The 25,287-nt window shown below is 45.6% G+C and overlaps 1 protein-coding gene and 1 pseudogene across 1 annotated transcript; one reads left to right on the top strand and one right to left on the bottom strand.

Moving 5' to 3' along the window:
• Positions 1-986: 986 nt before the first annotated feature.
• Positions 987-24,871, bottom strand: LOC126210174 (cuticle protein 65-like). The gene is made up of 3 exons (XM_049939331.1): positions 24,757-24,871; positions 4,199-4,375; positions 987-1,657 (listed from the first exon to the last, which is right to left on the bottom strand). Exons 1-3 carry the CDS (start codon positions 24,766-24,768, stop codon positions 1,169-1,171), a joined length of 678 nt encoding a protein of 225 aa, XP_049795288.1. The 5' UTR covers positions 24,769-24,871; the 3' UTR covers positions 987-1,168.
• LOC126211027 (5S ribosomal RNA) lies at positions 14,376-14,493 on the top strand (annotated as a pseudogene).
• Positions 24,872-25,287: the final 416 nt, after the last annotated feature.

Genomic DNA, 25,287 nt, shown 5'->3' with positions numbered 1-25,287 from the left:
TATATATATATATATAATTCCCGGCAATCAGTTGCAACAATTATGCATATAATAAGTTGTTGAAAGTCGTTTGTCGTGGAAAAACTGGCGACTTCGAACATCATTATGTTTTCCGTAAACAAAGTTGTATTTCACAAATGTTATTAATTGTCTTCATAATGTTAACCACGTATAGTTAACGGAAGACGTAGAAACGATATTCCGAAACGAATACGTATAGCGTAAGTCAAACGTTCGAATTAGAATACTCCGTTACTCGTTCGTTACACTTGCAGAACAGACGTTGAATGGGCCGAAACGAGCCGCCGCATAACTAGTGTAGTTGCCTGCTAACTTCGAAAGAAGGCAGATGCGGTCCCTAGCGCAACATCGTCGAAAATCAGTGCGGACGTGAGAGCTTTGGTACACCCTGTTAAACAAACGGAAAAATGGAGGCGGTACAATTGGAGAGCGATCCTCCTTCACCAACATGCATAAGCAATTCATTAATATATATATATATATATATATATATATATATATATATATATATATATATATATATATATATTACAAGAAACTAATTATAAAAAAAAATTGCACGGCGCGAGATTCGATCCGGCGACCTTTTGATTGCGAACCCGAGCGCTTACCGCTGCGCCACGACGCTGGAGAGCATAAATAATCGTAGAGAGTATTTCACCGCAACGGTTTCTTTTAACTGTCGATTTTCTCGACAACGGCTGAGAAGTGCATCTTGGTGCTTTGCCACATTACACCTCTGGCCATGAGCTTTTATTATGCGCAGTATGAATCGAATCTGAATTTCACAATTGGCGGCCTCCCCTTGTCAGTGTAGAAAACTTGTTGGTTCTGGCTGCTGTTCTGTTGCCTTTAACTAGCTCCATTTTTTTATTTTTTTTATTTTTTAGATATGCGGCATACTCTCAACCAGAAACTTAGACAGTGCTTCGATTATATGATGGATGGAAATAACGACTACAGAGTTAAATATCGAATAATTGTTTATTTCATAATTATGATGTGATTTTCAATTTTTTTTTTACATTTATGATTTCCTTGCGAACAATGATGGTGCATATAGCGTGTCGTTGCGAAGTTGATGATGTCGCGTGCCCACAGTAGTGCTGGGGGGGAGGGCGGGGGCGGTGTAGTGGTGCGTCTGAGTTTAGTGGTGACCGTAGCCGTAGCCGTAGCTACCCAGGCTGTAGCCTCCCAGGCCGCCGTAGTGGCCCAGGCTCAGGCTGGGGGCGGCGTAGCTGATGGCGGGGGCGGCGGCCACCTTGGCGATGGCGGGGGCGGCGTAGCTGATGGCCGGCGCGGCGGCGTAGCTCACTGCGGGGGCGGCGGCGTAGCTCACCGCGGGGGCGGCGGCGTAGCTCACCGCGGGGGCGGCGACAGCGGCCACCTTGGCGACGGCGGGGGCGACGGCCACTGCGGGGGCGGCGGCCACTGCGGGGGCGTAGTGCGTCGTGGAGTAGCTGACGCGGGACACGCTGGAGACGGCTGCGGGGGCGGCGGCGACGGCCACCTTAGCCACGGCGGGGGCGACGGCGACAGCGGGGGCGGCTGCCACGGCGGGGGCGGCGTAGCTGACGGCGGGGGCGGCGTAGCTGACAGCAGGGGCGGCGGCGATGGCGGGGGCGGCGTAGCTCACCTGTGGGTGTCACCACAAATCAGTCAGCAACACTGGCTTCTAATAACCACTGCTGTTGTACTGTACCAGCAACCACATGGCACATTTTACACGAGAGCGACAATTAGTCTGGGATACACAAAGGTATTGTTTCACTGCTTGCTGTGTAAGGCCGTTTCACAACGGGCCACAGGCAAGGGACAGCGCTTCTCGTTGAATTGCAGGAATAGATTTCATATTTATTACATGATTCTCGTAGAGTTCAGGAAATGAAATGATGGTGTTAAAGTTCAGATTTGGCACTGACGGACAAGACGGTAAGTACTGTCCTTTTTTTAAAAGATTTGTTCCTGTTTCTCTATTAATTTGGTTCTTTACAACGTTACATTTCAAAGTTCGTTGCGCTGCACCAGAGAAATGCCCAAAATTTTGAAGCTCCATTTGTACATCGCCTGATTTTAAACACTTAACATGCCCTAGAATTTTAGAAGTCACTTATTTGTTCAATTATTAGTCTAGTTGATCATATTATTGATTCTAATGTTAGAAACACCTCAGGTTTTATTGATTGGCGACTCCATGGAGTGTCCTGTGCACCACGACCAGATTTTCTATTTTATACTCTCTGATCGTTATGTGAAAAATTTTTAACTTCCAGCACTGAGGATGGTCACTAAGTGACCGAAAATCGATTTTGCGGTTAATAAAACAAAAAAATACGACCAATGCTGTCTCTCCTTCTAAGTATACCCCAGGTTTTGTTCTTGGTAACTGTCATACTTCACTCGGCTGCCACCTGTACTCAGTTTATGTACAGCTGTCACTATCACATTGTCGACAATGCTTATTACGGTCTGGTCTTCAGCAAAAGGTGCAGTTTTAAAATTTACATTGTTGAGTAAGAGTGTCGTTTTCAGTTTTGAACCTACTTTTGTGATCGCGTCAGTATAAAAATCGAAAAGTGTGCGATACACTCGTGCGTGGACATACTCGTGTGACCGAGTGAGGTGGTTGGTAGTTAGACACAGTGGCTCCGCATTCGGGAGGACGACTGTTCGAATCCCCGTCTGGTCATCCTGATGTCAGTTTTACGCCCTTTCCCTAAATTTCTAAAGACAAAATTCTGGGATGGTTTCCTTGAAAACGGTACAGTACCGATTTCCTTTCCCTTCCTTCCACAATCCGACTTTACGCTCTATCCCTAACGACATAACTGTTGACAGTCCGTTTAAATCCAGCCTTCCTTCTTTCCTGTCACTTGTGTGATTCGTTGGACAGTGTTCGCTTCGATTGATTCAACTTTCAGAGGATGAATTTTTATCTTGTCATTCACATACATGGACTGAACAGATGCTTGAGTTTCGTATTGCTCTGTGTCGTGTGTGTGTGTGTGTGTGTGTGTTTAGGGCATTTTTATATTCTAATTGAAGTTTTATTTCTCGTCACTTTTATTCACATTCGTCTCATACAATTTTACTATGGGCTTTAAAGTTCTTGCAGTCATGGACTCAAACATATCATCAATATCATCATCATCATCGTCTCATCAGTGCTTTGAAATTCCTATTTTTTTATTTATTTTTTTTTTTTTTTTTTTTTTTTTTTTTGAGAGTAAGTATTGTTTCGCCAGGTCAGATTCTTCTTGTAGTGTATGAACACATTTTAAATGTCTCGTACGGTGTTTTGCAGTTGCGTGCATGAATGAAATCTTCACGGATTTCAAGCTGCGTCACTTCGAACAGTACTCGAGCTTTCGACAGCTGTCTCCACCATCGTCATCAGAAGTAAAATCCGGACCTGCTATGAACTGCTTCTCTTGCGTGCGACACTGCAGCCTCTTTGGAAGGATCCAGGCGCTGCTGTCCTGCCTACGTAAGCGGAACCTCATATCAGCCGCGGCAGAAAGTGGTTTCCACTCCTATTGACGATGGCGAGGACAACTACCGATAGTGGGAGTGTTTTATTCGAACTGACCGCGCCTGGTAACCGAGAAGGTGTTTTTCGGACATATAAGACGGATAAATTAAGCTTTCTTCTTGTTGGGGGTTGTTTGGGTGAGGAGACCAGACAGCGACGTCAATCGGTCTCATCAGATTAAGGAAGGATGGGGAAGGATGCCGGCCGTGCCCTTTCAAAGGAACCATCCCAGCATTTGCCTGGAGCGATTTGAGTAAATCACGGAAAACCTAAATCAGGATGGCCGGACGCGGGATTGAACCGTCGTCCTCCCGAATGCGAGTCCAGTGTGCTAACCACTGCGCCACCTCGCTCGGTTTTCTTCTTGTTTTCACTTATTTGTGTAAGTCTAAAAATGCTGTCTGAACATAATCTTCTCATTCTGAATCCATGCTAGGCGGATGAAATTCGTATGTACAGTTTTCAAAGGTGTTCCATTCATCCAACTAGAAGGGATAGAGCTGTACGGAAGTAAAAGAATGTGCCAAATTAGAATAGACGTGGAAGATGTTATCAGACTGTTAATGTTGCTGTTCAGTTTCTACTTTCAAGTTTGAAGTAATCGTGAGCACCACACATGAGAGATGGGTGTCAGGTGGTACTCACTGCAGGTGCCGCGTACGAGATGGCGGGCGCCGCTGCGGCGATCCCGATTCCGTGACCGAATCCTCCGTAGCCGTAGCCTCCGTAGCCTCCGTATCCCAGACCCAGCAGGCCTCTCTTCTCCTGCTTCTTCTCCTCCTCAGCGCAGGCGATGGCCGCGAGGGCGACGACGAAAATGGCCTGTGGACAGAACAGGGATCAGTCTGCGTAGTGGGTACAGAGGCAGAGGACCACAATACAATGTTACTTACAAAAAGAAATATCCAGTTTGACACATTTTTTTCACTGAAGATAAACTGGAAGAAAGAAACCTACATGGGGCATACAGAGGGAGGCAGGAAGTCTCAAAGTCTACACACCTTACCAACTTATATTCTGATGAGCCAAAACATTATAGACCCCCACCCCCCGCCCCTTAATAACAGGGCAACGGCCTTGCCGCAGTGGATACACCGGTTCCCGTCATATCACAGAAGCGCTGTCGGGCGTGGACGGCACTTTGACGGGTGACCATCTTGGCCGCCATGCGCTGTTGCCATTTTTCGGGGTGCGCTCAGCCTCGTGATGCCAATTGAGGAGCTACTCGACCGAATAGTAGCGGCTCCGGTCATAACGACCGGGAGATCGGTGTGTTAACCACACGCCCCTCCTATTCGCATCCTCAACTGAGGATGACGCGGCGGTCGGATGATCCCGGTGGGCCGCTTGTGGCTTGAAGACGGAGTGCTGAGTGCCTTAATAACGCATTTGTCTAGGTTTGGCAAGCAGTGTAGCAGGAATTCTGCATGACATGCACTAGTCTTGGCAGTTTTCCACAAGTATGGTGTCACTACGATATTACTGGCAGCTACGATATTACTGGCAGCTGCACTGAGATCTCGAAGTGTCGGGCGTTGTTTACCAATGACACCATACTACAGCCAATAGAGATTTCCGTGGTGAAATGGTTGAAATGGCTCTGAGAACTATGGGACTTAACATCTGAGGTCATCAGTCCCCTAGAACTTAGAACTACTTAAACCTAACCTAAGGACATCACACACATCCATGCCCGAGGCAGGATTCGAACCTGCGACCGTAGCGGTCACGCGGTTCCAGACTCAAGCGTCTAGAACCGCACGGCCACACCGGCCGGCTTTTCCGTGGTGCAGAGCCAGCGTTTACTGGTATATGGAGTGGCATTTTGTGTTGGACCCAGACGAGTCTCGCTTCTGTGGCGGTCAGAACGATGCCAGCGTGTCCGTACCGACCTGGTGAAACGCCACAAGAGGCAGCGATTTTTGTGACGCGTGTCCGCCCCCGGTAGCTGAGTGGTCAGCGCGACAGACTGTCAATCCAAAGGGCCCGGGTTCGATTCCCGGCTGGGTCGGAGATTTTCTCCGCTCAGGGACTGGGTGTTTTGTTGTCCTGATCATCATCATTTCAGCGCCATCGACGCGCAAGTCGCCGAAGTGGCGTCAAATCGAAAGACTTGCACCAGGTGAACGGTCTACCCGACGGGAGGCCCTCGTCACATGACATTTCATTTCATTTGAGACGCGTATCTGTCGAACTCCTGGAATTGTAGGGAGAGCTGTTGCATGCGACGACAGGACTGTCATGGTAATTGTTGCGAGAAGGCAGAATTCTTGCCAGTACATAGTAAGAATGGTTAACCCTGTTGTCCAGAGTAATAAATGACACTTTTCAGCAGGATAATGCAAGACCCAATATTTCAATTATCGCCGAAAATGCCTTGAGGAATGTACGGATCCTGGAATAGCCTGTCAAGTCAGCTCATTTGCCACTCATATATCAACATCTACATGTATATACCCCACAAGCCGCCTTACGGTGTGTGACGGAGGTTACTTTGGGTCCCACTGAGATTTCCCAACTTTCCTGTTGCAGTAGGGAATGGCTCGCGGGAAGAACGATTCCTGGCCAGACACTGTGTGTGCTGGAATCTGTCTGATTTCGCCTTCACGGCCTTTTAGCGAGATATACGTAAGAGGAAGTAATGTACTGGTCTAGTCTACTAGGAACATACGCTCTCGGAATTTTGACAGTAAAGCACACGGCGATCCAGGACGCGTCTCTTGCACTGGAGATGGCTGAGCCTCTCCATGAAGATTTCATGCGAAGATCATGTCCCAGAGTACGTACCCTTTTGTCCCAGACTCCAGCCAGCAGTCATCAACTGCTGATACGGCACGTGTTTCAGAAGTAGCGAGAAACTCTTCAAGATATCATTCGGACTGTGTGCTTCGTGCTCGAGTGGGTCACGTCTTATACTAGTGTTGTCGCTGCTGATCAGTTCCAGGATGAACTGGAAGTTCAGTTATTTAGTGCTCGTTCTGTGGCGAATATCTCCGAAAAGTTTGGTAAGTATTGGTCTGGTGCTACATGACGTATACTTCAAACTGCCGTGAACGTGTCTCTACGGTAAATGGCCAGGAAGTGCGTATAGGGAACCCGTGATCTGACGTGAACGTTTCAGTCGATACTAATTCCTGATGACCAGTACGTGCGACGCACGAGGTTCAAACTGATTCTGTCTCATAACATGCTACTGGCTGCCGCTCCAACGATAGTGGTGCTACGTGGGAAATCCGTGGTCTCTCCAAGATGGAGCTACGCATATTAAATTGTTCATCAGATATCATCGAATCCTTTTATTCTTTTAAACACTATAGTTGACGCGATTGTATGTTAGAGGAAATGGATAGAGAAATCAGTCGAGTGCAAGGAGTAACATTCAGCTATATATACAATCTGCAAACCACAATTAAGTGCATGGCAGAGGGTAGTTCGGACTGCGGCACGTATTAGAATTACTTACCGTCCCACTAGCCTAAGGAGTGCGGAAAGAACGATTCCTTAAACAGTTCCGTGCGTTGTGTAGTTAAGTTTGTCTTAGTGAGGAACATGTAGGGAGCTGTGGTATATTCCTAGATTCTTCACTTAATGCTGGTTCTTGAAACTTTTTAAGTAGGCTTTCGCGGGAGTTCGAAGCGCTCGATAAAATCTCGTGAGGATGCACTTCTGTTGACTGTGTTGGTCAGCGAACTGTTTTGGTACCCACCTCTCACACAGTTCCCGGAAACATAGTGTTTCAGTAATGGTTTCGTACAGTTTCCAGCGTCTGTCATACACCTGTGCACCTCCGTGACCCTGTCGCTTCGGCCAGACAAACTTGTGACCATTCGTGCTGTCCTTTCTGTAGGAACAATATTCCCAGTTAGTCCATTTTGATATGGTTTCCTCACATTTGAGCAGTATTCCGGGATGAGTTGCACGATTGTTCCTAGACTGACTCCATTTTCCCAGTATCCTCCCAATGAATCTAAGTCTGCCACCAGCTTTCCCTGCGACTGGAACTTTGTTATTATTCTGTGACGTAGTTGGTAAGGTGAGATGTTCCACGAGGCTTTTTGTGGATGATGCTATTTTATACACACGAGTACAACGCTAGAGAATTGTAGCGAAGCAAAGGACGACCTGCGCGGATCGACGCTTGGTGTATGAATTGGCACTTGACTCCCAGAGTAAAGAAATTTAACGTGAAACTTCCTGGTAGATTAAAACTGTGTTCCGGACCGAGACTCGAACTCGGGACCTTTGCCTTTCGCGGGCAAGTGCTCTATCATCTGAGCTACCCAAGCACGACTCACGCCTCGCCCTCACAGCTTCATTTCTGGCAGTACCTCGTCTCCTACTTTCCAAACTTGACAGAAGCTCTCCTGCGAACCTTGCAGAACTAGCACTCCTGGAAGAAAGCATATAGCGGAGACATGGCTTAACCACAGCCTGGGGGATGTTTCCAGAATGGAAATTTAACGTATTGCGCGTGAATAGAAAAACACGTAATTTTTGTGATTACCTGATTCCAGAACAATCACTGGAAGCAGTCATAGCCACAAAATATGGAGGAGCGGTTCAAAGTGGAACGACCGCAAAAAAATTAACCACATCTAAGGTAGATATCAGATTGAGGATTCGTTGGGAGGATTCTCAGGAAGTGTAGCCCCACCTACTAATGAGGTAGCTTACAAAAGTCTCGTTCGGCTGATAGCTTGATATTGCTCGTCAGCCTGCTATCCGTACCACACAGGACTGATGAAGGGAAACAGAGAATATCCAAAAAAAAAAAGCAGCGCGTTTCGTTACAGGTTCACCTTGGAAGCGCCGAAAGTGTTAAGGAGATGTTCAGCGAACTCCAGTGGCAAACACTGCAAGAGAGGCATTCTGCATTATGGTTAAAGTTGCGATCCTAGAAGAGTGTACAGATACACTGCCCGGAAAAAAACAACTGCAACACCAAGAAGGAGTTGTGCTACATAAATGAAAGCTGGTAGGCGTCTTTCTACTCTGAAAAATTGTATCTATTCAAATTAGATGTCGCATAAGGGCGGCGATAGTAACGGCACTTTAAGGATGCAAATATGGTTTGCTTTAAATAGTCGCTGTAAACGTGACCTTTGAGACTGGACGTGGTGAGTTAATTTTTATTTATTTATTTATTTATTGTTCCGTGGGACCAAATTAAGGAGAAATCTCCATGGTCATGGAACGAGTCAATACATGAAATTATAGCACGATAGTAGAAACAGATATAATGAAATATAAAAATATACTCAGGCGACAAGTCGTAAGTTTAAATAAAAAAATCAACAATGTAACACTGGAATTTGCTTAATTTTTTAGCTCTTCTAGGAGCTCCTCGACAGAATAGAAGGAGTGAGCCATGAGGAAACTCTTCAGTTTAGACATAAAAGACTTTGGGCTACTGCTAAGATTTTTGAGTTATTGTGGTAGCTTATTGAAAATGGATGCAGCAGAATACTGCACTCCTTTCTGCACAAGAGTCAAGGAAGTGCATTCCACATGCGGATTTGATTTCTGCCTAGTATCAACTGAGTGAAAGCTGCTAACTCTTGGGAATAGGCTAATATTGCTAACAACAAACGACATTAAAGAAACTATTGAATAGGGGTCGACAAGAGGTTCTCGAACTTACACCACATATAGCTCGAACAGCCCGTTTTTCAGCCAAAAATACCCTTTTTGAATCAGAAGAATTACCCCAAAAAATAATAGCATACGACATAAGCGTATGAAAATATGCGAAGTAGACTACTTTTCGTGTTGAAGTGTCACTTTTTTCACATACTGTTCTAATGGTAAATGAAGCAGCATTTAGTTTCTGGCCAAGATCCTGGACATGGGCTTTCCACAACAGCTTACTATCTATCCGTACGCCTAGGAACTTGAACTGTTCCGTCTCGCTTATAATATGCCCATTTTGTCTGATCAAAATATCGGTTCTTGTTGAATTGTGAGTTAGAAACTGTAAAAACTGAGTCCACAAGCCACGAACTTATTTCATGAACTACATTATTTGATACTATTTCAATATTACACACAAGATCCTTCACTACCAAGCTGGTGTCATCAGCAAACAGAAATATTTTTGAATCACCTGTAATACTAGAAGACATATCATTTACATAAATAAGAAACAGCAGTGGCTCCAGCACCGACCCTTGGGGAACGCCCCACTTAACAGTGCCCCATTGCGACTGAAAATCACTACCACTCTCAATATTGCAGAGAATTACCTTCTGCTTTCTGTTCTTAAAGTAAGAGGCGAACCAATTGTAAGCTAATCCCCTTACTCCACAATGGAACAACTCCTGCAGTAATATTTTGTGGTCAACACAGTCAAAAGGCTTCGTTAAATCAAAGAAAACACCTAGCGTTAATCAAGTCTGCCTTTAAGGCGACAAAGACACCATTATCAACATATCACTGTCTTTAAACGATGTCGTGTATAGGACAACCAGAAGTTGAATGTTCTTTCTGCGGTACTGCATAAACACTTGGCAGGAATGTAGCCACTGTACATGACTGCTGCCAGCAGTGGCCGCGAGAGTGTACTATCGCAAGAAGACCGGGCTCCGGATGGCCTCGGGGGAAGTCCATCATGTTCGGCGTATGGCTCTGACACATCGTACTGCATCAGTAGCAGCAATTGGAGCACCAGTTGGCACCACAGTGACATAACGAACCGTTACAAATGGATTACTTCAAGGACAGCTCCGCACCCGACGCCCTACAGCGTGCATTCCACTGACCGAAAACCACCGCCATCTGCGACTTCAGTGGTGTCGGGCAAGACCTCATCGGAGAGCAGAGTAAAGGTCGGTTGTGTTTTCTGATGAAAGCTGCTTCTGCCTCGGTGCCAGTGATGCCCGTGTGTTTGTTAGGTCCTGTTGAGGGCCTGCAATCGACCTCTCTGGAAGTTAGACGGACTGGATTAGACACACTGGACCTAAGCCTGGAGTTACGGTCTGGGGTTCGGTTTCATAGCCGGCCGCTGTGGCCGAGCGGTTCTAGGCGCTTCAGTCTGCAACCACGCGGCTGCTACGGTCGCAGGTTCGAATCCTGCCTCGGGCATGGATGTGTGCGATGTCCTTAGGTTGGTTAGGTTTAAATAGTTCTAAGTCTAGCGGACTGATGACCTCAGATGTTAAGCCTCATAGTGCTTAGAGCCATTTGAACCATTTCTGAATCGATTTCATATGACAGCAGGAGTACTCTCGAGGTTGTTCCACGCACGTTGACTGCAATTTTGTACCTCAGTCTGGTGATTCGACATGTCGTGCTGCCATTTCAGGAGGTGTTTTCCAGCAGGATAACGCTCGCCACATACTGCTGCTGTAGCCCAAAAAGTTCTACCAAGTGTAGACATGTTGCCTTTGCCTGCTCGATCATCGTATCTGTCTCCAAGCTGGCACGTATGGGACATCATCGGACGAAAACTCCAGCATCGTCCATAAACAGCATTAACCGTCCCTGTATTGACCGACCAGGTTCTACAGGCATGGAACTCCATCCCACAGACTGACAACCATCACCAGTACAACACAATGCATGCACGTTTGCATGCTTGCATTCAACAGACTGGCGGTTAAACCGGTGCTGGTTTTTCAGACGGCACATCGCTGGAGATATAACAGGAATCGAGACGCAGAAATTACGAAGACAGTCCTTTTAAAAGTAGAAAGCTTACTTCTAAGTGGAATGAGTCGCGAAAAAACACTCCGATGTAATTTGCTCTTAATTGCAAGTGAGCAAAGTGCAAGTTTGACAACGTCTTGTCCACGCAACCCTCCAAGTGTCGCCTCACCAGTGTGACGTAAACAGTGCGAAATATTTTCCTTTCGTCCGAATGTCGTGTCTGGGAACTTGGCTCTTTCATCAATATTTTCATCAAAGCTGTAGCCGCAGTACTTTCGCCAACTGGTGAATATTTACTGTAGTATAATGTCTTGCGCCACCTCACCCGACAATGGGATGTTTCAATACGCCGCCCGTTACACAAGGAGGACAATTTCTAGATCAACAGGAATTTACGATACTTGTTGTCTACCTTGACTAGCGTTGTAATGGTAAGGGCTGTTATAGCATAATATCTCGAATTTAATTCTTTTATTGCTTATTAAGCTAATCTATTGTGGATATTTCAGAAGTAAAGTGTAGCGGCAATGTCAGATCTGAAATCTAAAAACAGACACTGTCCGCCAAAAAATTCAACCGTGGCGTCTGAAAACAGCAGAAATGAGATGCTATTCAGGAGAATTACAATTATGACATGTAAAGTGTTAGTGAGATCGGTGCTAGTATATCGTGTTTGTAACGTAGACATTAACGACGTTCGATGAAAAGCAACCTGGTATATCTAAAATAAATATATTGAGACAAATACTTGAGCCGGACGAAGAATATGGTGTCCGGAAGGGGAGACTAAACTATGAATTATAGAATATAGAATCATAGAATATAGAGACTAAGCTATGAATTATAGCCTGGCAGAGGCTTCATCGAACCACCTTAGAGGAGATTTCTCCACTATTCCACTTTCCAAAAGGGCGCCGGAAGAAAGAACACTTAAATCTCTCTGTGAAAGTTCTAGTTTCTCTTATTTTATTGAGGTGGACTTCAACAAAATATGTTCGCATGCGGAGGAGAAAGATGGTGATTGATATTTCATTAATCTTATAGCAATAAAAAAGTCTCTATTTTAATTACTGTCCCCTAGTACCAGTATCATATCTGTGGCGCTCTTTCCCCTACTCCGCGATAATACAAAACGAGCTCTCCTTCTTTGAACCTTTTCGATGTCCTCCATCACTGCTATCTGACGCGGTCCCCTCGCCCAGCAGTAATACTCCAGAAAAGGAAGGCAGTCTCTTTACTAAACCTATGGCATTACCAAAGTGTGCCAATAATTCAGAGTCTTTGCTTCGCTTTCGTCACTATATCACCTATGAGATCGTTCCAACTCAAGTTACTTGTAGTGTAATCCTTACGTATTTGGTCATTATCGATCCTTAGCAATGCTGCATTCATATGCTGGGTTTTCGAGGGGTTGGTCCACCACTTTACCCAGTTGTCCTTAGCTCCCTACCCACAGTCATTGTACTAGACGGTCTTTGGTAGCATTTTGGAATTTAAGTGTGATTCCTTCCACAGACATCATGCGACGATTTTTGGCATTCACCCTCCGCAGTGCCCAACGACCCCCGTCGGTCAGTACGTGAGGTCGACTTGAATTGCTTTAGCTGTAGTTGTTCCTTCACGTTTCAAAAAATGGCTCTGAGCACTATAGGACTTAACTTCTGAGGTCATCAGTCTCCTAGAACTTAGAACTAATTAAACCTAACTAACCTAAAGACATCACACACATCCATGCCGGAGGCAGGATTCGAACATGCGACCCTAGTGGTCGCTCGGCTCCAGACTGTAGCGCCTAGAACCGCACGGCCACTCGGGCCAGCTTTCACGTTTCCATTTCACTGTTGCTGAACAGGTGACTTGGGAATCTTTAGAAGGATTGAAATGTCCCTGATGGATTTGTTATTCAGGTGGTATCTAAGTATTAGTCTATGTTAGAAGTAAGTGAACTCTTCTAGCCGACCAGTTCTGCTGTTACCGTTTCTCTACTGACAAAACAATACTCCCTTCGCACTGGAAGCTCCGTTTGTCGTGACATCTAGTGGTTAGTTTCACATTACATAGAGATGTTCGGATACTTTTGATCGAATAGTGCAGAATGAGACACACAAATTTGCGTGCTTAGTGAGGCGTGCAGAATGTCATTTTCGCTTGCGCAGTTCTCGATTAAAAGTGTAATTGGGAATAAAAACGTTCCCTCTGCCACCCACCGTACAACGGACTGTGGAGTGTATATATGTATACGTAGCTGTAGATGGATGAACAAGCTGACGTATCCAGAGAGGCAAGTGGAGGGACAGAACCGAATGCATTGGGCGCTATGTTTTTCTCGGGCACGTACGGACCTGTTACGAATGTCTCGCAGCAGAGCGAAACTGTGTCGTAATGCGAGGGGAAGAGGAAATTCCTTGACAGCGTGTGCGACCGAAACTCAGCTCACGTACGTCGCGCGGTTTGCTTTATACGGACACAGGCTGTCCGGCGTAACGGGAGCGTATGACACAACAACACATCTCGCGTGCGTCCGTTGCCGATACGCAGTGAGACAGAGCAGAGAGAAAGGCACATTCTGTCTGGCATCTGCTCAGTGTGTGTGTGTGTAGGTGGGAGGGTGTGTGTAACTGCCTCTCTCTCTCTCTCTCTTTCCCCCTCTCTCCGCAATGCAATCTCTTACTGCGGTTACGCTTGGCCGACCTCATACCTGATTTAAGACACAGATACGCCTCGCTAGAAATAAGCAATAGACACTGCACATTCGTCGCAACGCTGTACTCGAGAATAGAACGTAAAACTACCCACGCGAATCGCGTTGCTGGTATTTACCGCTAAGTTACAACCCACCAGGGACGCACTCTGTCTTGCACTAGACATCTTAACACGGCACGGATCCTAGCAAAACAACGGCCATTGACTTTCTCGTCAATTGCGGAACACTGCAAGCCGCCGAAATGAAATATTACACAGGAATGGGGGAATTAATTTTAGCTGGGTAAGCGGAGACCAAAAAGTTTCCGTTCGAAGGCTGTGCACTCGAGAAATGATAGGCAAAGCAGGCTACGTCGCTGTGAGCACTCGTTTGGTAACACTCCATGTCCTGTTGTGTAAAGAAGTTCGTAAATGCCTGCGGGATATCCTCGTCCGGCAGGACTTGTCGACACTTGAAGGCCTTTTTTAAGGAACCGGAAACGGCCTTGCCGCAGTGGATATATCGGTTCCCGTCGGATCACCGAAGTTAAGCACTGTCGGGCGTGGCCGGCACTTGGATGGGTGACCATCCGGGCCGTCATGCGCTGTTGCCATTTTTCGGGGTGCACTCAGCCTCGTGATGTAAACTGAGGAGCTATTCGACCGAATAGTAGCGGCTCCGGTCAAAGAAAACCATCGTAACGACCGGTAGAGCGGTGTGCTGACCACACGTCCCTCCTATCGGCATCCTCAGCTGAGGATGACACGGCGGTCGGATGGTCCCGATGGGGCATTTGTGGCTTGAAGACGGAGTGCTTTTTAAGGAACCGATTGCCGGATAATCCCTTGGGGGAAGGTCAGGACTGTAGGTCGGGCGCTCGAGCGTCTTCTAAGTGAGTTGGCGTAACTTCTGCGTTGCAACATTTGCATTATTGGGAACTACATTGTCACGAAGCAGCAGCAGCAGCCCTTGTCCAGACAAGAAAAGAGTAACGGTACGTTGGTCCTATTTGCACGCATTTGGTTCAAATGGCTCTGAGCACTATGGGACTCAACTGCTGAGGTCATTAGTCCCCTAGAACTTAGAACTAGTTAAACCTAACTAACCTAAGGACATCACAAACATCCATGCCCGAGGCAGGATTCGAACCTGCGACCGTAGCGGTCTTGCGGTTCCAGACTGCAGCGCCTTTAACCGCACGGCCACTTCGGCCGGCTGCACGCATTTGCTAATAACGATGCCATAGTTCACATTTCCCCATTTGTCACACACATGACGGAAAAGCACGAATACTCCTTTAATCTCTTGTCTACATGCCGGTGCTTACATACCCTCATCGTTTTGGCGATACATATAGATTGCAACAATACCCTCAACCGGAAACTTTTTAATCGCCCCTGATGTATATCCCGAATTCAGTGTGAAATATTGTTCTGGTTAGTACAGATTCTGTTGTTGTTGTTGTTCTTGTGGCCTTCATTTCGAAGACTGGTTGATGCACGTCTCCATGCTACTCCTCCGTAATACTCTATCCAGTGAAAACCTCTTCATCTCTGAATAACTACTGCAAATTACATCGTTCTGAATCTGATTACTATTTTTTTGTCTTCCTCTACCATTTTTACCACCTACACTTCTCTCCATTACTGAATTGGTGATCCCATAATGGCTCAGAATGCATCCTATCAACCAACCCCTTCTTCTAGTCAAGTCGTAAAACAAATTTCTTTTCTCCGCAATTCTATTCAGTACCTCCTCATCAGTTACGTGATCTACTCGTCTAATCTTTAGCAGCAGCACATTTCAAAAGCTTTCTTTTTTGTCTAAAGTGTTTATCATCCATGTTTCACTTCCATGCATGGCTACACTTCGTACAAAGACTTCCAAACATATATAATCCACTGCTACAGATGCACAGATGTAATCCATTAAATTTCCATTTAATTCACTAATAACATACATAGGCCACCGTCGGGGAATTAGTATGCACATGATGGAACAGGGGACATTTCGCTTCTAACAGGTGAATATGACCCAAGATGGAGAGGGCAACGAGAGTTTGTGCCTTGGCCTCAAGGATCACTTATCTCAATCCTCAGGATCCTTCTCTCTGCGGCCGTCTTAAATATAAAGTGTCCAGCGTTTTTATTGGTAGGTTGACGAAATGGAGCAGCAAATTTTCGGTCTTGCCAAGATTTATGAGGTGGGGGTGTTTGAAAGAATTCGTAATTCTGAAAGAATTCGTAATTCATTGCAGAGATGTGTGAATTATTGCGAGGATAACAGTACTGCACAACCTCTTTAACCGGTGCTAGTACACAATAAAATGGTGGCTTATAATGTGCTGAAGCAGCACTGTATTTCTCATTAAGGTGGGTCACGTACAGGTTGCCCGAAATAAAATTTGCCCCAAAAATATTTCATGCAGCTCAAGGCACGCTATCCAATTCACATCCCACCCATCTGGAGCAGGTGGTGTAAGTTGGCTTGCCTATCTTGAGGTGCATAAATTATTTTTCGGGCAAGTTTTATTTCGTTCACCCTGCATATGCTTCAGATATACTCGTACATATCAGCAACGGTCCTACGTATTGTTCAAATGCCACCAGCCCATCATTGGTTACATCATCTTGCGTTTTTGTTATTTTTGGAATCCAGTTCGCATGGCATGTCCTCACAACCTTCATTTGTCATTTTCATTATGGTCATAATTATATCTTCCATCAAAACCCCTTCACTGAAGTATTTGCTTCTTTCCTGACTGTTTCAGTAATTCTCACCGAAAGATGATTGGTTTCAAAATTACTATGAGGGCAACTTTGTGATTATCGCATTTGACGTCGACGTCTCACTACCATCAGTCCAAACTTGTAATACATACTAATGGTAGTGTTTTCATTTTCAGGTGTATTGGAAGCTCAGTTCTGAAAATCCTTTTTTGATTTAACAGACCCGATACAGGTCAATTTTTTTCTTCTGTTTATTTCTTTCACTGTCTATACATAAATTATAGAAATTCAAGTTGTACAATTTTCACCTTTCTACAAGTTCTTTGCACATTACCGTGGAGTTGTTATAACTGATTTTTCAGGCCTATCTCAAATTTCGTGTATTATTTTCGTCGATTTTATGAGATTTATATGTACTGCGGGAAACGGTACAGTTACAATAGCAAGACTGGATGTTTCACGTTCCATTAAAGCGTGCACTTGCTTCGATTTCCCACTCTAAGGCCTTCAGAACTCACTCTAGGATTCCTGAGAATATTTTTGGTGATTTGGGACCTCCTTTCCTTTCTCTTGGTCCAGTTGTCAATTTGTCACTATCCTGATGGAGTTTAATGTCTGCTTTAGCACTGACACATCACCCTTCCGAATAACAACATACTTTGACTCAGTGCTCTGTTTCTCAAGAGCTGTTAGCGCAGACCAGCAAGCCCCCTGCATCAATTCCTTCAAGAACTGAACTCCCATGTATAAAAGACATTGAAAGTATTATTGAAGTTTGGTGGAAGTCGCAAACTGCACTCATTATCAAACAAGGGATGATTATAGCGTGGGTAATTTTCGCTCCAATTTAAGAAAAACTAGTTTTTCAAGCATTTTCTATGTATATGACGCAGTATATCGTGAACTGTGTGTAGCACAACGATATAATTTTTCAGGTGCAATCTGTGGTGTAGGTGGATACTGTCTGGAAAACGTGTTGCAAACAGAGTCAGTAGTAAAGAAGTAATAAAACCTCTTGCTGACGCTCAAGTTTTACTGCGTAGCAGTGAAAATGTAGTAAATTTAAGGTTCGAAATTAAGTGGAAAGTTTGTTGGAAGTCGAGAAGTACCCTCATTCTCAAATACTGGATAAATATCATCTGCGCAATTTGAGCGCCATGACTTGTGCTTTCTTAAGACATATATACATTTTCTAAAATACCCGCCTTACTGTGTTAAACCTTTAACGTAAGTTTGCGTGTCTTAGTTAGTAGATTATGAGAGCGTTTTAAATTTTCAAATTTGGTCAATATTTATATGAAATACTGGAATCATATTTTTGTTGACCCTGTAAAGCGTTAGATAGGCAACCTGCAATTGCGACTGGGTAACTGTTTTAGCAGTTTTAGCCGTTTATGATACAGATTTCATTAGACTTGCTCAAAAATCTCTTAGGAAAAGGTAGTTGATACACGTTGGTCCATTGTACGATTTGCTTCACGACTTTCAGGCCACCTCATTGTGGTATGCACGTTGTTCAAAGGCAGCTCCTTCACCTTATTAAAAACCCAATAGTGAGTGTCCAAATGTCACGGGGAGCCCTACCCGCAGATGCGCCATGTACTGGCGTTCGTGTGGACATGGTATCTGATCAATCTGTTACACCTGGGTCTAGAGTGAACGTGGCGTGTGTCGATTATCGGCATAAGGCTCATGGGTCCACGGGATGTTCTAAATTACACAAGAATTTGTGCTTCCGAGTCAGCAGTGTCTAGGTTGGATATTCAGAGTCACAGTGACAGTATTTCCGCATGTGTAAACTGCCACACAGAACGACCGCGAACGTATGACGTCAGTTACCCTCAGTCCCTGTGGCGCGGGTTACAGCACGTGACGCTGCAGGAGCGCCAGCGGCCATCTCCAGGGGGGGAGTGAGTAACTATTTCCGGTTTCATGATACTTTAGATACGCGCAAACACACGACAAGTTTCATTGGCATATATGTTTCTCATTGACCCTGCACGGAGCCGGGCTTTCTACATCTACATCTACATCTACATCCATACTCCGCAAGCCACCTGACGGAACCTTTGTAAGTAGGCTGTTTAGGTTTTTTTATTGGTAACGCCACCTCTGTATAAAAATCACTGGCTGTGCTGTGTGCAGTCTGTGGCTGCTTTGCATTGTTGTAATACTCGCCATTGTAGTGTTAGGCAGCTGGCTGTGAACAGCGCGTAGCGTTGAGCAGTTGGAGGTGAGCCGCCAGCAGTGGTGGATGTGGGGAGAGAGATGGCGGAGTTTTGAAATTTGTCATGAACTGCTATATTTATATATGATGATATCAAGGTAAATACATTGTTTGTTCTCTATTAATATCTTTTTAGCTCGAGTAACCAAGATTTTTGTGAGGTAAGTGATTTGTGAAACGTATAGGTTAATGTTAGTCAGGGCCATTCTTTTGTATGGATTTTTGAAAGTCAGATTGCGTTGCGCTAAAAAATATTGTGTGTCAGTTTAAGCACAGTAGTGTACTATTATTGAAAGGGGACGTTTCACCTTGAGTACCTCTATCGGTTCTCCCTTCTATTCCAGTCTCGTATTGTTTGTGGAAAGAAAGATTGTCGGTATGCCTCTGTGTGGTCTCTGATCTCTCTGATTTTATCTTCATGGTCTCTTCGCGAGATATATGTAGGAGAGAGCAATATACAGCTGTTCTCGAAACTTCAACAAAAGCCCGTACCGAGCTCCTGAGCGTCTCTCCTGCAGAGTCTTCCACTGGAGTTTATCCATCATCTCCGTAACGCTTTCGCGATTACCAAATGATCCTGTAACGAAGCGTGCTGCTCTCCGTTGGAACTTCTCTATCTCTTCTATCAACCCAATCTGGTACGGATCCCACACCGCTGTGTATTACAGGAAACTCGACTAGTGTGACGTCACAAGCTCGTTTTGGGGCCCGTATTTCTCGTGGGCCCCAACCTCTGCCATACGGAGCTATACAGGGCAAAGCATGGTCTGCCCTGGATCAGCCACGGCCGATCTGAATTTGGGGCGTCAGGAACGTATTTCTTCTACTGTAGAAAGCTAAACGGAACACGTACACTTCAGCAGCTGGTGACCGACATACAGTAGCACAAAAACTGTCGTAAATTCTACCTCAAGTAGAAGTTGTCCGTGACAACAGCTTAGTATTTCGAGAATGAGTGTGCGCTGATATGAAACTTCCTGGAAAATTAAAACTGTGTACCGGACCGAGAATCGAACTCGGGAACTTTGCCTTTCGCGGCCAAGTGCTCTACCAACTGAGCTACCCAAGCACGACTCACGCCCCGTCCTCACAGCTTTACTTCTGCCAGTACCTCGATGGTAGAGCACTTGCCCGCGAAAGGCAAAGGTCTCGAGTTCGAGTCTCGGACCGGCACACAGTTTTAATTTGCCAGGAAGTTTCAGCTTAGTATTTCTCCCAAATATTCCCCTTTAATTTCAACGAGCATCTCCATTACACTTTCGTGTGGCCTATATCGAACTATTGCGGTATCTTTCAATACAGTTAACTGGAAGAATTTTGAAAAAGTGTGGTTCATCTGTAGAACACCAGTCCGACCCATTCTTCACTACTGCTCGAGTGTTTGGGATCCACATCAGGTCGGATCGAAGGAAGACATCGAAGTAATTCAGTGGTCGGCTGCTTGGTTCCTTACCAGTAGGTTCGAACAACATGCAACTACTAAGGAAATTCTTTGCAAACTCAAATGGGAATCTCTGGCAGAAAGGCGACATTCTTTTCTAGGAATACTCCAAAAAAATTTCTAGAACCGGCATTTGAAGATGACTGCAACGATTCCACTGCCGCCACCGTTCATTTCGCGTAAGCACTACGGAGATAATAAAAACTCTAAACTCTGTCCGATCAGGTCTCGGAAGACCCAGCAGTACAGACCGACCGCCGTGTCATCCTCAGCCCATAGGCGCCACTGGATGCGGAATTGGAGGGACACGTGGTCAGCACAGCGCTCTCTCGGCCGTTTGTCAGTTTCCGAGACCGGAGCCGCTACTTCTCAGTCAAGTAGCTCCTCAGTTGGCCTCACAAGGGCTGAGTGCATACTGGCTGCCAATAGCGGACAGTCACTCACCCAAGTGCTAACCAAGCAAGACAGCACTTCGGTGATCTGACGGGAACCACTGTGGCAAGGTCCCTGGCGCCCAGATAATAAGATAAGATGGTTCGTACAGAGGCAAATAGACAGTCGTTTTTCCTCTATACAACACCGTCGAACAACGCTAGAGTGCTGTCGACCCCATGTGATTAACGGTTTCTGTATTCTGGGAACATCAGAGGAATTATCAGCCATCTTAAATGCACACAATACTTGCGTTTATGTCCAACATTCGCCGTCCACTCTGACGTACCTCTTTCCATTAGTCATCGCTCCTTCGGGTAAAAAGTAAATCTTTGAAGATACGGCACAGTAGGATTCGACTTATAGTATCTATGGGTATGGTAACATACCGAAGTTAAGGGCATGAAATAAATAAAATTAATTATAATTATAGTTTGAATCCCATGGGGAAAGACTGGGATTATAAGGACGTGTAAGGTGTTCGCAGGGAAACTTCTGAAACATAGTCGAAAAAGCGTGGACGGGTCCACAAGTTGCCAAGGTTGTTTCCAGTACGCAACAGAAGTTTCGCTGGAAATCCCTTACACTTCCTCCATATAGTTCCGTTCTCTCTCCATGCGACTTCCATTTTTTTGGAGACTTGAAGAAAGACGCTCGGTGGTCGTCGAATTGCTTCGCACGCCTGGGTACAATCGTGGTTCCGGAGGCAACTGCAAACATTTTTGCATGACCGTCTTGTCTCATAGTGAGATAAATGTGTTAACAGTTGTGGCAGTTACTTTTGAAATAATAAACAGTTTCCATTTGACTGATTCTTATATTTTAGTAAATTATGCACTGTGGGCAAACCGGAGAAAAAGTTAGAGAAAATGTTTGGTTTGGTACTATAGAAGGATTTTGAAAATTAGGTGGACTGATAAAAAGTGAGTGGATTCTTCCCAGAATCGGAAAGGAGGGGAACATACGGAAAAACATGGGACGAAAAGCGGACAGGATCATGGGACATGTACTAAGATATCACGGAATAATAGTTAAGGGCGCTGTAGAGAATAAAATCGATAGGGAACGGTACTGAGTGACTGAGGACTTTGGATTCAAGTGCTAATCTGACCTACGCAAGAATGGAATTTGTGGTGGGCAGCATCAAACCAGTTACAGGCTGATGACCCAAAAAATATCGTTTTTACGGGGGTTACACTATGTCCGTAGTTGCTCATTACTCTTCCAGAGTCCTCGTTTATCGTGGGGACGCAGAATTTGTCACCAGAAGCGTCCTAATAGCCTCCAGATAGGAACGTCCCCTGGTGAGATGGTGTCGTCAGAGCTCAGTGGATGGCCGACTAGGCGTGGCAGAGCGTCCGCAAGGAGGTGGAGCGCCGCGGCGCGGGGTGACTGGCGGTGCATTTGCTGCGCCTCGTTGGCTCCGCCGTTCACGCGCCATTGGTCCGAAAACTCGCCACTGCCGGGTTTTATGTGACGCGTAAACACACGTGGAGCGGAAACGCCAAGTTCAAGGGCTCTCAGCGGCAGCTCCGACAACTCGCCGTTCGATGGATGTCACCGCGCCGAAAAGTTGGGCGCAAGCAATTTTCTTCGGCAAGAGTTGCGTTTTGGTTTCCCGGCGTACCGCTCCCTGTAGCCGCGCAAATTCGTTGAGCCGCATGGGCCCTGCTTTCCGCACGTGTAACGATTTGCGCACAGTTACGCTGCTCCGTTTAGCCATATTCGCTCAGAAAACAGCTGCTTGTTCTATCCCCCCTTCTGTGGGCGGGAGAACTTTCATAAGACTGTGTAACACATACAGTGGCAACGCCCCTGTTAATTTTTACTGTACACGGCGAGGATAACATCCCAAGTGCAAGTAATTGACTCTTTTTAAAAACCACATCATATGAAGACGAATAGTACAGTTTATATTGATCTGTAAATCATTTTTACGAAAGAGAGCTTGAATACGTCATTAAATTGCAGTAATAACAAAAATAAATTACTACACTTGTCATTAAGTTACCCAAGTACCTTCAGAAGTATGTAGCGTCGCGTTACAGAATTGTTTAGCTACAATTCTTTTGTAACCTAGAGGCATTGAATGGATATTATTCTTTTTAGGAGCTCGAAATAGCTAATAAATGGTAGAAGGCGTGGCCATTTGCAGAAAGACTGCACCAGATTCTGTAGACCCCTGTCATGATGTACACACACCATACTCTCGGAAATATAAACTGGTATGGCATGTGACCGGGCGTTGTGACTGGGCGGTTCTAGGCGATTCAGTCTGGAACCGCGCTGCTCCTACGGTCGCAGGTTCGAATCCTGCCTCGGGCATGGACGTGCGTGATGTCCTTAGGTTAGTTAGGTTTAACTAGTTCTGTCTAGGAGACTGAAGACCTCAGATGTTAAGTCCCATAGTGCTTAGAGTCATTTGAATCATTTTTATGGCATGTAACACAGGAAGAGTCATGACAACTGCAGACCAGCTTTATGTACAAATTACTTAGGGTCAAAACTAGAGCCCTGTGGTACTGAACGGGGAATTCACACCCTACGAGACCGTTGAGACGCAGTGTCCTTCAGAGATTGTTCGAGGGCTGACTACGAAAGCGCTTAATGGTGCCACTTATTAGAATTGTAGGTCATCACATTACAGACTGATCTTGTCACTTGGGACTACCTGATGATCCAAACATCCCCTACAAATTCCTCATGTATGTCAGATATGCCCCAAAATATACTATCTTCTTTCCATTACCCTTTGCCCCATCTCATAGTCGTTCTTCAGCTCCTAGAATGACAAAAGAGCTTCCCTTACACCCCTTATTATGTAGGCCTTTGGATATCTGCTGCAGCAGCAAGTATTCTGTAAAATGATACAGTGGTACAGCGGTGCCATTGGCAGCATTTACTGTTAAGAAAATTTTGGTCAGTTGCTTGGGGGTACTAAGTAGAAATCACATTTGAAGGGAAGTTACAGCAAGCCGTGTGCTAAATTTGGGAACTCGCAGCCTGTGAGTTTCGAGATGAGAGACAGTGGATAGAGTGTTCTACTGCTCTCAGTAACTTCCCTGTGAGATAAGAACGATGGTAAGAAGGGAAGTACGAAAGTGGTGTGTAGCACATGTAAGAAGACGTTGATGCAGGCAGAGTATGGAGCTCTATGGTACGTCTTTCTGGAAGCTATATTGCTATTCGTTTCTGAGGGCTTGTTACACAGCTCAGTAGCAATAAAAACTGTAGAATTACGAATTACCGAAGAGAAGTTGAAACCACCAGAAGCGCAAGAAAAGTAAAAGTAATACAACACAAAATGAAGGCCCAGGTGTCACCATAAAAAGTTGGATGGCAGAGATATTGCAAAGTGGTTTTTCCCTTCTTTGCACCCAAGGCACAAGATAGAACAGGGCTACAGTGTCAGTAAAATATTAACTAAGATCAGAATTAGAGCCTGGTGGTATCCTTTTTAAGAAGTGGGAAGCTTCATGCCCGCAGAAGTAGTGTAATAAAAGTAGAGATCGGACATAGGGGAAAGAAGGTCTGTGGTGCCCTTCTGTGAATTCGGAAGCTGTGAGAGTCTGGAGCCAGAGGTACAGCAAAGTAATTTTCCTTTATTGGCTCACGTGCTGAATATGGATAGTTGCAGGTGCCTTCCAAGAGAAAAGGATTACAATGCATCTCACAACATGTGATGGAATTCCCTGTGGTGCCTTTCTGAGACTCAGAGGCCACAAGTAGCCACGAGTTCAAGGATGTTACCAAGTAGTTGTTCCCACTGATGCACATAACGCTGGGACTCACAGAATAAAATAACTCACATTAGTGACAGAGAATATCAAAAATGGCCCCTATGGTTTCCCATAGTGACTTCTCTCACAGTGTAAGAATGTGGTTTATTGGAATCTAGATAGAGTGTGATTGAAAAGGACATAGCATGTGTAGTTATGCAGGCCCCTGAATGGAACCCTGTGGTATCCCTCTGTAAATACTGAATCTCCCAGCTCCTGGGGGATTACCAGTGGAGCCCAGTTGTTGGTCGGTGTGAGGCGCACTTACCAGGACCTTCATGGTGGAGGCGGTGGTGCTTGGTTGAGCTGGAGGTGAGTTGGAAGACGCCGCAGGGACTGATGCCAGCGTCAGGCTCGTCGGCCGGTATATATAGTCAGTGGCGGGCGACCCCCACCGCTCGCATCCCGCCCTTCACCGGACTCAGCTGCCCGTAATGATGCGGCCACGCCTCCACCAGCGGCCTGGAGACGCCGGCTCCAGCCTCCAGTTGTACCTGATTTACTCGGTTCGCGTCGCCCTCCGTGACCCCGCCCTCGCTAGCCGTATCCAGGGATAGCCATCTGCGGCCAGTTGACTGGAGGCAAGCGTGGTAGCACTTTCGCTCCGCAGAGGAGCGGCAAACGACTCAGCACTGCACTGCTAATCTCCGCTGAGCTATCGCGTGCGCCTTCGTTACAGCAACCCCTAAGTACACTGCTTGACAACTCCCAACTGGAACAGCGATTTATCCGCTGGGTAGTTAGAATGTTTTAATAATTACCTCGATAAAATAATGTTCGTAATTAAATTTTTGCTTAC

The sequence above is a fragment of the Schistocerca nitens genome, chromosome 10, assembly GCF_023898315.1.
Source record: "Schistocerca nitens isolate TAMUIC-IGC-003100 chromosome 10, iqSchNite1.1, whole genome shotgun sequence".
Classification (NCBI taxonomy): Eukaryota; Metazoa; Arthropoda; class Insecta; order Orthoptera; family Acrididae; genus Schistocerca; species Schistocerca nitens.
The sequence above is the reverse complement of the archived record's forward strand: the minus strand, read 5'-3'. Positions and strand labels throughout refer to the sequence as shown.